Here is a 15518-nt window from a genome sequence, read left to right as displayed (position 1 = left end):
CAAAGAGTCCCCTTTCTGTCTGTCATCCCATGTAGTCTCCCTCTTACAATAGAAGAGTAGACCTGGCTGACTCCTTGGGGTAGTACCTGATGAAACATTTCTATATATTTGAATTTTCTCTTTCCTCACTATTCATGGAACTGAAATTTGAAAAATGAAAAGAGCAGGTGTCAGTTGAGAACTGATATTGAAGGATTTGCTTTTCATATGTATACTGAATCTAGGGGGAAAAATAGCTATCTTCTGATAATAATGCTTTAAAATATTTAAATTGACAGGAACTTGGAAGAAATAAATGCCATCCTTTTGGTATTATGGAAGCATTTTTCTTTACTCATCACAATTTAAATGTAGTATTATATAGCCTTTCACAAAATTGGTCCCTTTTGTAGAATGTTGAGGTTCCCTTGTTTTAGAAAAAGTGCATCTTCATTACATTTTGTTTGTTCCAGAAAAATATGCTGTCTCTTAACTTGCATTGTTGCTCCAGTTCTATTTTTGTGCTACCTACCTTTGGCCCATAGCAGTTTGTCTTGTTTAAGTTAGCAGAGTCCACACATTGTTTGGGGTGCAGGTTCTGATTTAGCAAGAAGTGATTGTTCTGTTTCTGTACAAGAGGGGGACAGTAAATACAAGTTGAGTGATTTTTTTTTTTATACATAAGTACCTCCCATTGATTTACCCAGTGGTCCTTTCTATATAGCAGTGTAACTGAGAGTTTTGGTTTTTTAAATTTTTATAAAGATTTATGTATTCATTTTAGAGAGAGCATGAGTGGGCAGAGGGGCAGAAGGAGAGAGAGACAAACTCTTCCAGCAGACCCCCTGCTGAATCAGAGCCCACCAGGGCCAGTCCCAGGACCCTGAGAACATGACCTGGGCCAAAATTAAGAGTCAGCTACTTAGCCTACTGCCACCCAAGCACCCCTATCCGAGAGTTTTAAAAGAATGATTTAACTATTTTAGATTACAGCCTGAAATGAGTAAACAGGAACAAAGGAATTGATATCATGCCAAAAATTAGCCATTACTGGTATGAAAAGAAATTAGAATTTGATCTCCATTCTAAGCTCATAGCTTTTGTTTCTTGGATCTTTGGAACATATTTAGAATATTTTTTAAGATTTTATTTTATTTTATTCATGAGAGAGACAGAGAGGCAGAGACACAGGCAGAGGGAGAAGCAGGCTCCATGCAAGGAGCCGATATGGACTCCAGGATCATGCACTGGGCCGAAGGCAGGCACTAAACTGCTGAGCCATCCAGGGATCCCCATATTTAGAATATTTTAATGCCAAAATTTTATCATTTTTCCTTAAAAGGACCTTAAAACACCATTTTATTGTATTCTTACATAATATTTCATCTTGTGGATACTTTTTCTGAAGGAATGTATCTACAATTTTATAGAGAAAATTGATGGAAGAAACAACCCAGCAGAATATGCATTTTTCTTCTAACCTTTTCTAGAACACAGCACTTACATTCTATTAGGTGAAAGTCTCTGAAGGACTTGACTTTTTAGAGCAAATAGGGATAGAGGAAGATACAGCGATTGTTCCCTATCTCATAACATATTTCAGAGCTGAAGAGGTGACTTTCGTAATTAATTATGAATTCATAAAAATTCTAATTTTTATTTTGGGCATATAAAAATACAGACTCTGAAACTTTGAATAACACAATGTCGTTTTTTATAACTAGTCTCTTAAATATGAATGTAACTTGAGCTTATGAGACTATGATTTTTACAGTCTGGATAAACATATGTAATCCTATTCTCCAACCTCTTCCTCCATCCCCTCACCCCCATTTATCAGGCTCTGTGCAGTGGGAAAAGTGGGACGGTCTCAGATTTCTACAGCATCATTTAAAACCAAGTATACCTTTCAATTTTTGAAACCTTATATTTTACACTATACTTAAAAGATAGCTGGCTGACAAGAACAATTTAAAAATAGCAGACCGTGGACAGGTGACAAAATGTCACGCTGGCAGCACCAGACTGCATTAACAAAAATCACCAGATGTCACACACTTGATTCTATTTTCACAGCTGATTAAACAGCAGTATTTGTTGGACAAAAGGAAGAAAAAAGAAATGGCCTCATCTGAATTTGGAATCAGTTTTTCTTTTGCTGTTATATATTTTCTCCTTCAAAAATCTCATAATTATGAAATTTAAGATGCAAAATATATTAAGAAAAATATAAAGTAATTCTATTTTTAGAAAAGAATATTTTATACACAAACCCTCCTTAAACTGGAAGACTAAATCAAAATGTTAGCAGAGCTTGTCTTTAATTGGTGACCTTATTTTTTGCATTATTGCAACATTTTTGTGTTACATAATTTTTGTCTGATGGAAATATATTGCATTTTGTAATCTAAACATGAATTTTTGAAGAGGTAAAGAAAGTAGCTTTAAAAAGCCATAAGTCTTTTTATTAGAAAGAATTTACATTTAGTTAGGAAACAATTAGATTATATTTAATATTTGGTTCTGGTGGGTCTGGCCTGACACAGAGTTTCTTTTTTTTTTAAGATTTTATTTATTTATTCTTGAGAGACACAGAAAGAGAGAGGCAGAGACACACACAGGCGGAGGGAGAAGCAGGCTTCATGCAAGGAGCCTGATGCGGGACTCAATCCCAGGACTCCTGGATCACACCCTGAACCGAAGGCAGATGCTCAACCACTGAGCGACCCAGGTGTCCCAGCACAGAGTTTCTTATAAAATCTTTTGTGGACAACGTTGATCTAGAGAGCCATTTAAGTCAAAGAGGCCAACAGAATCAGGGAGGATACCAGAAAGGCAAAAAGTTTTCTTCTTTTCAGCAATTCCTGATGCCTTTATCTACAAAATGTTGCCTAAGGCTTCTTTTTTTGCTGCATCTTTAGAAAGATTGATTTGGAAGTCATCAGTGTGAGCTAGGGGACAATAATTTAAAAACTACTGAGCTTCCTTTCAGTTCCATCTTTGAAGATGAAAAGTCCTAAGACCTCCTGGAAAGAGCTCCAAAAGAACCCAGCTTCTGGAAGACTGCAGAGAGGGGTACCCCTTTAAGTGTGGGAATAGCAGAAACATAAAAACTATTACTTGATTTAGCAATTATAACCACATAATTCTTTACCATAAATGATTGTAACACAGGAAACAGAATAAGCTTAATGAGATCATCTAAATTTGGGCTTGCTTGGTTTTTGGTTTTGTTTTAGAGGGGGTGGGTGGGGCAGGAGGAGAGAGAGAATCTCAAGCAGGCTCCACAGGACTTGATCTTAAGACTCTGAGATCATGACCAGAGTGGAAATTAAAAGTTGGATGCTCAATCCACTGAATCACCCAGGTGCACCAAGGTTTGCTTGGTTTTCTTGATAACTCTTTATTATTTTAGGGAACACCCCTAGCTTTTTATGAACCACACACATTTTCCTTAGAGATTGAAATAGACCATCTCTATATACCATTTGCTAGGGTTCTGCTGGGCAGTGATTTTTGAAATCTTGTTGGGTTCTTAGGCATACTTTCCAGTGACTATTTCCTGTTAAGTTTGAGTATCTCAGAATGCAATGAGTAAATCATATCTAATTCTTACGGATGTTAGTATTTGGTGGTAATGAATCCAAATAAGGTCTTAATTATCTGAAAATAATAGAAAGAATATTGATACAGCTAACTAAAACCAGAATGTAAATTCTCCCTACTGAGCCAAAGCCTTATTCTCACAAATATTTCTATAATAGGTTCTGATCAAAGTGGTGGTAGGAGATAGCACTTGTTGCATATGAGGTATAATAATTTTTAGACTCTAAAATGAAGTAGGAGCTGGAAAGACATAAGGCACAAAGTAATTACATATAGGGATACTGTTAAATGTGTTTTTAAATAATGAGTAGTTTTTGAAACTCCTCAATTAGCTTCTAGTAAATATGAAAAGATCTATGAAATCAATAAAAAATAAAACAGTTATTTAAAAAATGGATCTTTACTAATAGAATTATTTTTCTCTGGAAAACATTAAAATATATTCTAAAAAATAATTTTACTGTAATATAAATGCTAGCAAAATAGCTTCCATAACATTAGAGAGAGGTGTATATAATACCTTCCTCCTAATAAATTTAAAATAATGAAAACTAAAAATAATATTTATTGACAGTCCTGTGATGCTTCATGGTAAAATTAGAATAATCACTTCAGAATCCATCAGTGGTTGATGATTTTTTCATTCATATTCTATCTCATACACACACACACACACACACACACCCATCAGTACAAGTAACATTACACTTATCAGAGTTTTGTTTCTTCCTTATCCCTTAATATAAAATGACCTTTCAATAATTACTATGGCCTGAGTGTTTTGTTTTTTTTAAGATTTTATTTATTTATGAGAGACAGAGAGAAAGGGGGGGGGGGGGCAGAGACACAGGCAGAAGGAGAAGCAGGCTCCATGCAGGGAGCCCAATGTGGGACTTGATCCTGGGACTCCAGGATCATGCCCGGGGCCGAAAGCAGGTGCTAAACTGCTGAGCCACCCAGGGATCCCTGACCTGAGTGTTTTTAAGAGATTTGGATGGCCTTATCTAGGCAAAAAAAAATTGAGTTGGCAAGGAATTCATGATTCCCCCTTTTTATTTGAAGCAAATACTCTGTTTTGTCCACTGTGATTCCTCTCTTTTGGGCCAGAAGAGCTTGGTAATGGTGTTTGCCTCCAGTACCCCATAACAGAGATTAATACCAAATCATAACTGACCTTTTGCAATTATATATAACGCTGTATTTGTTGTGAAAGTCAGTCACTTCCATATCTCCAGCATTCTCTGTATCACGCCCCAGACTGTTAACATTTATTTAAACAGTAGTAATGACATAAAATCAACATTTTTCTGAGAATTTCATGATGATAACCCTTGACCTAATTGGGCATGAAGACCTTCGCAGAACCAAGGTTGTATGTGTATTAGCTTTACACAAAAGCCCTATTTCAATAATTATTTTGTTGAAGAGATTGTGGTCAAGAAAACTTTAAATACATTTTTTTCCCATGTGAGACTCTATTTTATTATTCCTTTAATATATCCACCTCCTTTTCCCAAATAATTCATGAAAGACATACCCACTGTCTGCATCTTCCTTTTTTTTTTTTTTTTTTTTTTTTTTTGGTCTGCATCTTCCACTCTTAGCCCTGGAGGGTATTCATTAAAACATAATTCAGACTTACCATTTTATAGACGAGAGGTTGGCAAACTTTTGTCTGTAAAGGGCCAAAGAGGAAATATTTTAGACCTGTGGTTCATATGATCTCTGTCACATATTATTCTTTGTTTTTTAGTTTTTATTTTTACAACCTTTAAAAAATGTAAAAATGGGGGATCCCTGGGTGGCTCAGCAGTTTGCCTGCCTTTGGCCCAGGGCGTGATCCTGGAGTCCCGGGATTGAGTACTGCATCAGGCTTCTGGCATGGAGCCTGCCTCTCCCTCTGCCTGTGTCTCTGCCTCCCTCTCTCTCTCTCTCTCTCTCTTTCTCTCTCTCTCTGTCTTTCATGAATAAATAAATAAAATCTTAAAAAAAAAAAAAAGTAAAAATGATTCTTTGCTCAGAGGTGTAATAAAAACAGGCAGCCAGCTAGTGTGGTCAGACGTTTGAAACCCTATTACTATAAGGATGAAGGCCTGGAGATAAGCATTATGCTCAAGGTCATATAACTAGTTAGTGGTAGGGAAAGCGTAAGAACCCTAGATTTTTAGACCAATTGTTGTTCCCCCTCCTATACCTGTTGTATAAATTGTACTATCTTTCTTCTGGTTGCCATTCTGATAATTATGTTGCATTTTTGAGCCATTATAAAGCTTTTATCTTATATTCCCTCTAAACGTCAAGCTTATATATTTCTTTGAATTCATTCTTTTGCTGCTTGAATTTGAAGGACAGTATGAATGGTTGTTTAAATAAAATGCTTAATCCAGTTGGCATGTTTAAATCGGAATGCAAGATGCTTTAACATTTCAATATATTATAATGGAAGCTTCTTTTTTGCTTTGTTTTGTTTTATTTTATTTATTTGTTATTGAGATTTTGGCTTTGTTTTTAAGATTTTTTTCATTTGTATGTTTTATGAATTGATTTAAAACCTTGTAACTGCTATGGCCTTGTTATAGATTATAGCAATGTTGTATCTGTTTTAGCTTTTTGTAATGTTCATCTTTTACAATGTATTTGAAATGATTATATTAAGCATTATTTTCTTTGTGCTTAAAATAAAATTATTTTATTTTTTAGGACGCATGGGAATAAATTTCCATCATCCAGGAACTGATAATATTATGGCACTTAACAGTAAGTCTTTATGTGAAATATTCATAAAATTAGCAGTCAAGTTTACAGCATGTAGTTTCCACTTTCTTAATTGTTCATTACATTTCAACCTTCCACTTAGTGCAGGATAGACCATTATTCTATACCTGTGCCTCTTGAAGCATGGTCCCTAGACCAGTAGTATCAGCATCACTTGGGAACTTTTTAAAAATGCAAAATATCAGGCCCCACTTCAGACCTGCTGCATCACAAACTTTATGGGGCTGAGAAATCTATGTATTGTATAGGTGATTCTGATGCAGGCTAAAAGTTGGGAACTGCTACTCTATACTAAAGGTTGACAAACTACAGCCCTGAAGACCAAATCTGGCCCACTGCCTGGTTTCATAGTTCTATTGAAACACAACTACACACATTCATTTATGGATTATCTCTAGCTACTTTTGTACCAGGGTGGCAGAGCCCAAAAAGCCTGAACTATTTACTCTCTGACCCTTTACAGAGAAGTTTGCAGACTCCTGCTACATACTGTTGGGGTGGGGGAAGGAAGAGGATAGGAAGAAAGGAGGCAGGCAGAAGGAGAGAGAGAGAGTAGGGTGGAGAATATGAATGAAGAGACCCAATTTATTTGTACATAACTCAGACTTGCCTCATTTTGGTAGATTGCCAACAGGTGCTTCAAACTGGACATCAAGGGTCTTCCATTAGTGAAATTTGTGCGGTATAGGTGGTCAACAGCTTTGCAGGTTAGAAATAGTTTTGTCAGTATAATTGTTGGGTTGAGTTCTGGAGCATCAAAACTTAATTAACTAGAAAGTCATTGTATTAGTTAATACTGGAAGAAATGTCTGGTTGGCATCAGTTCTGCTTCCTAGTGTCTTTGGACCAAATAGCTTTGCAAAACAGTTTCTAAATAGAAATTATCAGTTGTCAGAAGGACCACAAAAGCCATTGAATCTTTTAGGACTTAGTTTTTTTTTTCCATCTGTTAAATGAGTGACGTCAGATTATTCCCTGTCATCCTCCCATATATACAAGCTGACTGTGGATACACACAGGAGACATACTGGGTAAATTTAAGGTTGTGTAAAATATTACCTCTTTCCTTCCTACCATGGGAGTTTTTTAGGGCAGATTTTACATTATCTCTAAAATATGTATTACGCATTTCTTTTTGTTCTGACATAACATGTAGTGTGCTTCCCAGTGGCCACTGCTGGGAACCACTGGCAGTGCTTGACAATGCAGGTCCTCATCCACTGCATGCTTATTTTATTCTGAAAAGCTAGTATCTCTTCTTTTGGAGATCTTGGAAGCTGTAAAAATTCTAGACTATCCACCTCTATTTTCTAATTTCTAAAAGGAAGGTCACTTTAACTTTAGAGTATAGTATTTCTATTTTTTTTCCTAGAAGCAGGTACATTGGGATGAAGATTAATAAACAACTTAACTTGCCGAGCCTCAGCAATTTTGTGAAACCTTGTGGAAACACTTCAGTTAGGTGATGAAATCTAGAGTTGAATGTAAATAGAAAGAACAATATTGTTAGTTATATCTGCCTGAAGGAATGAGTATGTATTTTAGAAAAAGCCTGATTTGCTATGGTGTGAGTCCTCTTCTGCAAGAGGGAGAAGACATAATTTACCATTGTTCTGTGCATAAAATGAAGCTAAAAGACACTTTTCTTTTTAAAAGGTTTTGATTCTCTTTAATTCTCTGCTTTTAAATAAGAGATTTTATGTTCTTTCCAGTTTATGTATGATGCTTAAATCCCCCTTTTAGCCTCTGAATTTCCTCATCTGTAAGAGAAGGGGACTGAGTTAGGTCATCTTTAATGATTGTTTTCAGAATGAAGGTTCTGTGAGTCTGTTTTTTTTTTCTTCTTATTTTTACTTTCTATTTTTATTATTGTTTTTAAGTAAGCCCTACACCCAACATGGGGCTTGAACTCATGACCCTGAGATCAAGAGTCACATGTTCTACCTACTGACCCAGCCAGGAGCCCCATGTAATATTTTCTTAAAGTACCCAAAATGGTCATTTGCCAATATCTATATCAAATGTCACTTGAGTTATGCATATTTACAACATTATGGCAGATATGGGAGTAAATCTGTCTTCAAATTGGGAGTAAATCTGTCTTCAAATTATTCTGGGTGCTGCTCTGTAGGCTCCTCAAAGTAAACCATAAAAACAACCAGAATTTGACACTTGCATTACTGTCAGTTCTTTTTCAAAATTGACTCGAATTTGAAATGATCAGAATAAACAAAATATTAGGAGAACTACAGATTTTCACATACTTGCTGTGATAAAGCTTTTCTTCCCTTTTGTGTGGTTGAGCCTAACTCATCCAGTGACTTATAGATGTGACACATGCACAAGCACATCTATGTATTGTCTTTCCTTTCATACCTACCATTTGTTGGCCCAACCGTTACCGTCCTGTGACTTGTCTGTCCTTCCTTCCCATCACCCTTCATATAAACGTAATTGAAATCACTGAAACTTCAGTAAGTTACTGAAAGGGACTGGGTTGAATTGTATTTTCAGACAAGAAGGGAATGGCTAAGAAAATTAAAGAGAATTGAATCAGTGCTTAAATTAAAAAAAAGAAATGTCAGTTATTCCTTTTTTTGCTACCTTTTTTGCTTTATTTTCTCCGCTTTTTTTGGTTTACAAAATCCATGCTTCCTAAATCTGTACATAATGCTGCCATTCATTGTGTCTTCAAAAAACTTCCATCCTTAATTTATTTCCTGGGCCTTAACCAAAATCTCTTCTAAAGACACCATATTCTAAGCTCTCCTGACTTGATGGGAACGAAAGAGGTGCCATAGTGAGCTATTTTCACTCCTCAATACTACTTCCCAACTTTGAATGGGCCAGTTTCCCATGTTTTGGTGTTCTTAGAGTATTCCTTCCGGTTATACTTTCCTCTGAGAATCACTGCCACTGATGTCATCTAGAATACAGAAAATGGGTTTCCTGTTTTCTAAAGTAAGGTATGGAAGAACTAGCAAGATTTGTATTAAGCCAAAGAATCTACTAATTTTTCCTATTCAAGATGATGACTTTAGTAAGAATTAGCAGGCTAGCCTTTGGGGAAGAAACTAAGAGACACATCTAAATTTTGACTTTTCCCCAAAATATTAGGTCCTCAAGTATTATAGAGAATGGAAGGGAAGGTTGGAAGAAGAAACTCTGATCTATAAGTAAGACCTGCCACTTGTCTGGTATTTCCAAAATAAAATTAGTGCTGAAGCAGCAATATGTCCCTTCTGTTTAAACTGGTAATACATTTTTTCTCAACTTTGTAATAATTCTGTCCTTTCAGCTCTTTACATTTATACCCAAAACAGTAGAAATTCGCAATATGTATTTTTATTTTTCCTGCTGGAGGAGGAAGGAGCTACTGAGAGTGCTTCCAGCTATATATGTAGTAGTTCTATCAGCCAGATTTTTTCTAACACCAACAGGGACTTTTGTTTTTGCTTTTGTTTTTGTTACACTCTTAGGTATAGAATTGAGCTTAGCAGGGTGGGCTTGTATAGGGTTGATGGCCTGACTTCAATGATTTTTCCTCTGTTATGATGATCCTCCGAAAAGGATATTGGTACCTCCATGATTAGTCAGGTGAACCAAATTTAGGGTCAAATTAATGTTCAAAACCAAAATGCCTGGTCTTGTAATTTATTCTAAGAGATAATCACTGCCAAGTGTATCCACTTTATGTTTCTTGACTGGTCAGCTCTTCCAAATAGAGAATAAGCTTGGAAAACCAGTTTAATATCAGAAAGTTGCTTAAGGAGTATGAAATTAGAAACAGATAAGTGTTGCTGAAGGTGTAGGATCATTCAGCCTCAAGAAGGCATCCTCCAAACAGGATGGAAGGCCTGCAAAACCTGAGGATGGAGCAGTAAATTAGCATAGCCATGAAAAGCATTGTCTAGGCCAGGCAGTTCTGGTTCCATGCCTTACAAGACCTATGACCTTAGGGCCACATTCTTAACTCCTCTTCTTCTAGTTTCTTCCCTGGAAAATGGAGATAGTGATCATGAAGGAGCCATATATAAATCTTGTAAAGCTTAGCATAGTGCCTGACTGGGAGATAATACTCCAGCTCACCAATACTGGTGAGCTGCTGTTGTGATTGCTTGCATCAGGTTTGTTGCTGCCTTTTAAAGATTTCTTTTTTCCTTGTGTGTTATAGTTCCAAAGCATGAGTTTATATTGTATTGGTTGTTTTTACATAGATCTTTTAGTGACGTGATTTAAGGCAGCACACTTATAAGTTACTCTTAAGCTACAATGATGGTACCAGGGTACAATGCCACTTTTTTTGTTTTTTTTTATAATTTTTTTTTCTGTATGAAATGCCTTCTGCCTCTGTCACCTGACTTTGGGACATGGGTTGTTCTTCTTTGGGGCCTAGAGTTGTTCTATCTCTAGTGATATTTGGCACCTTAAAGGTGGTTTGTTTTTTTTTTTTCAATAAATAGGTAGTTTATTAATCATATTAATAACAATGATGGATCAAATAATCAGGGATTCAGCCAATCTGGCAAGTATGGATGAAAATGAAAGGAGGCCTTTTCCCCCTCTCCCTCTCATAGGTTTTTATATCTAAATTATGTGAAAGTGATTCATATAGACACACCCATTATGAATCAGTATGGGAAAGAATTTCAAGCCTGATGATGAAAGTGCAAGGTGAGTTCATTAAGTCTTAGTGGTGACTATGTCAGCTGACCACAGTAAGCAGAGAATGTCTGGTTCAGTTCTTACACCCCAAGTCAAAGTTCAAGAAAGCCAGCCAAGATTGCAACTGCAACATAAAAAGCAGGGGAGAAAAAAAGCCAACACCCACAATAAAAATAGACACATTGTCTGTTCTACCCCCACCTCTTCTTCCATACTCAGTGGGAGAATCTGCCATGCAACACAGAAAGAATCCTAAGACATGTAAGGAGAGGACACAAGGCCAGAGCGTCCTGAGTCCCCTGAAATCATGGGCAATGATAAGGTAGGTGGCAAACATAAATGATGACCAAAGCTATCGTATCAGAATCACCCAGATGAGCATGGTTAATGGGAACTGTGATATACAAAATATGGCAGGAGGGAGGAGGGAAGACCTCTGATCCCTGGGAGGCTGCAGATGCTTCTGCCCAAGTCAGTGTAACTACCTTCTTAGAGGTTCTGAGATGTGGAGTGGTCAAGGGAGAAGACCAAGGCAGACTCTCACTTACTGTGTAAGTTCATCCTGTGCCTCACCTTGCCTGTATCAAAAGACTTCTTCCATCCTGTGAGCTTTACACTGTTTCTGGTTTTTAACCAAAGGGAAAGCACCTGGAATCAAGAGGCAAAAAGAATATTTGAGAAGCTGTTATATGTTCTAAGGACATTTTTTTAAGCACAATCTTTGACCTGTTCTGGAGAAGAATTCACTCCAAAAATAAATTTTAACAGGTTTCAGAATTATCACTGAAGCTAGTTAGTTGCTCATTCACTGGGCCCTACCTACCCTGCGCCCTGAGCACTTACGGCTCAGGAAGTATTCCTCCTTGTTCCTTTGCATTCTGTGGACTTGTGTGGGTCTTCATTTATCCCTGAAGTTTACTCGACATGTTTACCACTCCCCCCTGTAACCTCTTTCCCACTACCGTACTTCTGTATGAAGCCATTTTCTGTAAGTCTTTTAAATCTTGCTTGGACTAAATAAAGGCTGAAACAAAAATCTCCCCATAATCCTCTAATCCTCTCTTCCTCTGTTATAAAGTACACTGACACCTGAAAAAAAAATGTAATTACTGTAATGTTCGTAATGTAAAATGATATGTCCATTTTAGACAACAGTTTGGCAGTTTCTTAAAAAGTTAAACATACACCTACCATATGATGCAGCAGTTCTACTCCTAGGAATTTGCTTAAGAGCAAAAATGAAAACGTATGTCCATACAAAGATCGTATGCCCATGTTCAAAGCAGCATTATTCATGATTGCCAAAATTATAAATAATCCAAATGTTTCTCAGCTGGAAAGTGGATAAACAAACTGTAATATATTCATACAATGGAATACTATTCAGCAATAAAAGGAAGTGAACTATTGATACATGTAACAACATGAATGACACAAAATAATATGCTGAGTTGTAAAACTAGACAAAGAGTATGTATTAGATGATTCCATTAATATAAAATTCTAGAAAATGTAAACTAATATATAGTAACAAGAATATTTTGAAGTAATATTGTCTCCCTTTTTCCAGAGGACAGATGTAAGGGCTTAGATCTTGGAGGATTCATGTGATCAGGATGGCAACTAGCTGAGCAAGTCTGAATCTCCTATGATGTCTCCTTGTTTAAGAACCTGGAAGAGGACAGTTAGGATACTCTACCTCATTGTTTTGTGAGATTTAGATGTGATTAGGTACATGTACAAAGTACATGTGCCAGAGAATGATTTTTTTTTAGACAGTAGTTGTGTAATGTAGCAGTGTTTCAATTTTATTTAAATTAAAAGCTTTCATGGCATTTGTTTTCTGAGATCTTTCAGGTTGTAACTAGAGTCTATTCTAAGTTAAAAGAGGTGAAGACTTAAAATTTTAATTTCTTAAAAAAACCCACAAAGACATTCACCTGCTTGAAAAACTCTGAGGTCATTGATTGTTAAACAATTTATACAATAGCTGATGCACTAGGAAACTCGGAGCTTTAGTTTATGCTGTCTTCCACCTTTTTCCTCTTGAAAATATTTTGGAAAATTTTGCTTATATCTCTGTTTGAATTGTGGGCTGCTAGAGCGTTTATTGAATCAAACGAGGAAATGTAAAAGGGTTTTCTCTGATCTTTCAAGTTGGGCAGAGACTCCTATGTGGTTGCAGAGCTTCCTCTTCTTCCTCCCTTTCTTTCTGTGCCAGGGTGAGCTCCTTGGGGAAAGGCTCAGCTGAGAGGAAGTGGCAGAGAGCTGAGCACATGATGCTTTTATGCCAAAATGGGAAGAGAGCCAGGTCTGCTAGAATTCCAAATGGAATTTTCCAAAATTTGAAGAGTACATTGTATTTCTGCTCGCCATGAGTGGATATAAGTAAATAGTTTTTTTAGCAGAGTAATGATATAGTGAAAGAATCATTTTGAGATTCTCAGATTAAAGATGTCATCTCTGGGCATTTCGAACTTTTAGACAGATCTTGTGCCATTGTTTTCATATGAACAGATTTAGGAATAAAATTAGTATACAGCTATGGTGTGAATATATTGTAAAAGATGGCTAATTTAAAAATGAAAAACAGTAATTATAGAGATATGTAATGTCCTATAGCTTTTAAGTATTCAAGTGTCAAACTATTCGGAGTGGATGCTGCATATGAATGTGGTAGGAGACCTAGTGGCATTACTGTTTTTGTTCTGTTTTGACCTTCTGATTTTAAAGATGGGGAAGCTGAGGTTCCAGAGACTGCTGAGGTTCCAGAGATTATATGAACTGGGTAGGGTGACATGAGGGAGACAGGAGCAGAACCTTTTGCCTCCAGGTTGATGGTGATAACTTTTGCTTTAAATATTTAATTGTTAAGAATGGTTGTATTATTTTTATACTAGTTTAGCACAAACACATAAATCCATTGTCTCAGGGAAAAGTGCTGATCTAATGTTACTTGTCACCTTGTTTATGCTCTGAAAGCTTGATAAAGCCTCTTTTCCAGAAAAATGGAGTGATAAACCTGGTGATAAACCTGATCTACATGGTCTGACATTGAGCATTGTAAATAAGTGAAATCTGAAATATTTTTGACTTACTTTTGACTTGGATTTTGGAAAAAGTTCCTTGTGTGTGTGAATATGTCTAAAAAGCTAGGAATTGGGTGCTTCCAACCCAATAATAAAGATACAGGGAACTGAGAAGTTACCTACTTTCCCCTGTAGACCTCCCTGTTTGCTTTCTCTACTTGTACCTGGACTTCCCATGTATAACACTCAGCACCCTTGTAATTAACTACTGAATGTTGGTCTTTAATATGTATGCTTCAGGAGAGCGGAGACCAGCTTTAATTCACAGTTCTTCACTGGCTTCAAGTGCAGTGCCAAACCCATTCAGTAGGTACTCAATATTGAAGATGAAAAGACAGGGAAAAATAGCTCCAAGAAACCGTGAGAAGCCAAGTATAACAACCTTAGAGAATATCCAGTCTACCTTAGTTCCTTTATGAAGAATTGTTTTAACTCTTTCTTTTGGAAGATGGTAGTAACATAAAAAGATACAGCAATTAACAGTTTGCAAAGTGCTTTCTCAGACCTCTGTGCTTTTGTAAGGCATATAATGGGTTGCCAGGATATAGTCAAAATCCACTTTCCTGAACACCCATTTTACCCCAGGATTCTTCTCTTATCCAAACAAAATGTGGGTATGTGATAGAGTAGTATATGAAATTGATATGCAGTTTGTAAGATAAAGCTATCAACTTCAAAGTGTATCCTAAGACACTAACAAATTTTAAGAATGCTCTGTGGTTTGTTTCTCTCTACTTTGGGGGCACTTTGATAGAAAAGTTAAGAATAATAATCATTCATTTTACCTTTATTGCAGTCTTGTTTAAAACATGGCAGTATCTTCATTGTCTGAAAAAGGTAAAGGAGCTTGCTGATGTCCTTCAGCCAATCAATAGCCATCTATAGCTTAGACGTAAAGATTTTTCTGCTAACCAGCCCCTTAATCAATCTAGCATGACTTCTACTTTTTTTGGATTTTCCCAAAAAGATCACTTAGGTTTCATTCAGCTTCTTTAGTAACACTAGAGTAAATAATACTTTTTTGATTGTGGAGGATTAGTGCAGTTCCAAGAGTGATCAGTTTTACTTTCAGAACATAGTCTCCCTTGTTAGTGGCAGGAATTTTAAACACCCTTCTACTCAGGTCTTTAGTATGTGCAGACAGGTAGTCTGAGACTTGAACAAAAACTTGGTATACAGATGATCCCTAAGTAAAGTTAGGTGAAACTTTGACTTCTCGTTATCCTCTGCATACTTAAACCTTTGTTACCTCACTAAAAGGTTTTCTCCGTGAATATAGTGGAAATAATGCAATTTTGGGAATCCAAACAGATCTGAATTTAAATCCTAGATCCATCATTTATTTGCTTTGTGATATTAGACAAATTACCTGTGTTTTTTTAATCTTAAATGTAGTTATTAACC

The 15518-nt window shown here is 36.3% G+C and overlaps 1 protein-coding gene across 12 annotated transcripts in view; it reads left to right on the top strand.

Annotated features, from left to right (window-relative positions):
* The window catches only part of CPEB3 (cytoplasmic polyadenylation element binding protein 3), a 199719-nt gene that overhangs the window by 82355 nt on the left and 101846 nt on the right, over positions 1-15518 (top strand). For all 12 annotated transcript variants that reach the window (XR_005380421.1, XM_038578187.1, XM_038578188.1 and 9 more), the window contains one exon: positions 6286-6342. Coding sequence is in view for 11 of the 12 variants with exons in the window: in XM_038578187.1 (XP_038434115.1) it covers positions 6286-6342 (57 nt within the window). In the remaining variant the exon portion in view is untranslated. The remainder of the gene's footprint in view (positions 1-6285; positions 6343-15518) is intronic.

This window comes from Canis lupus, chromosome 28 (assembly GCF_011100685.1).
Source record: "Canis lupus familiaris isolate Mischka breed German Shepherd chromosome 28, alternate assembly UU_Cfam_GSD_1.0, whole genome shotgun sequence".
In the NCBI taxonomy this organism is placed as follows: Eukaryota; Metazoa; Chordata; class Mammalia; order Carnivora; family Canidae; genus Canis; species Canis lupus.
Note: the sequence above shows the minus strand (reverse complement) of the source record. Positions and strands in the feature narration are given on the sequence as shown.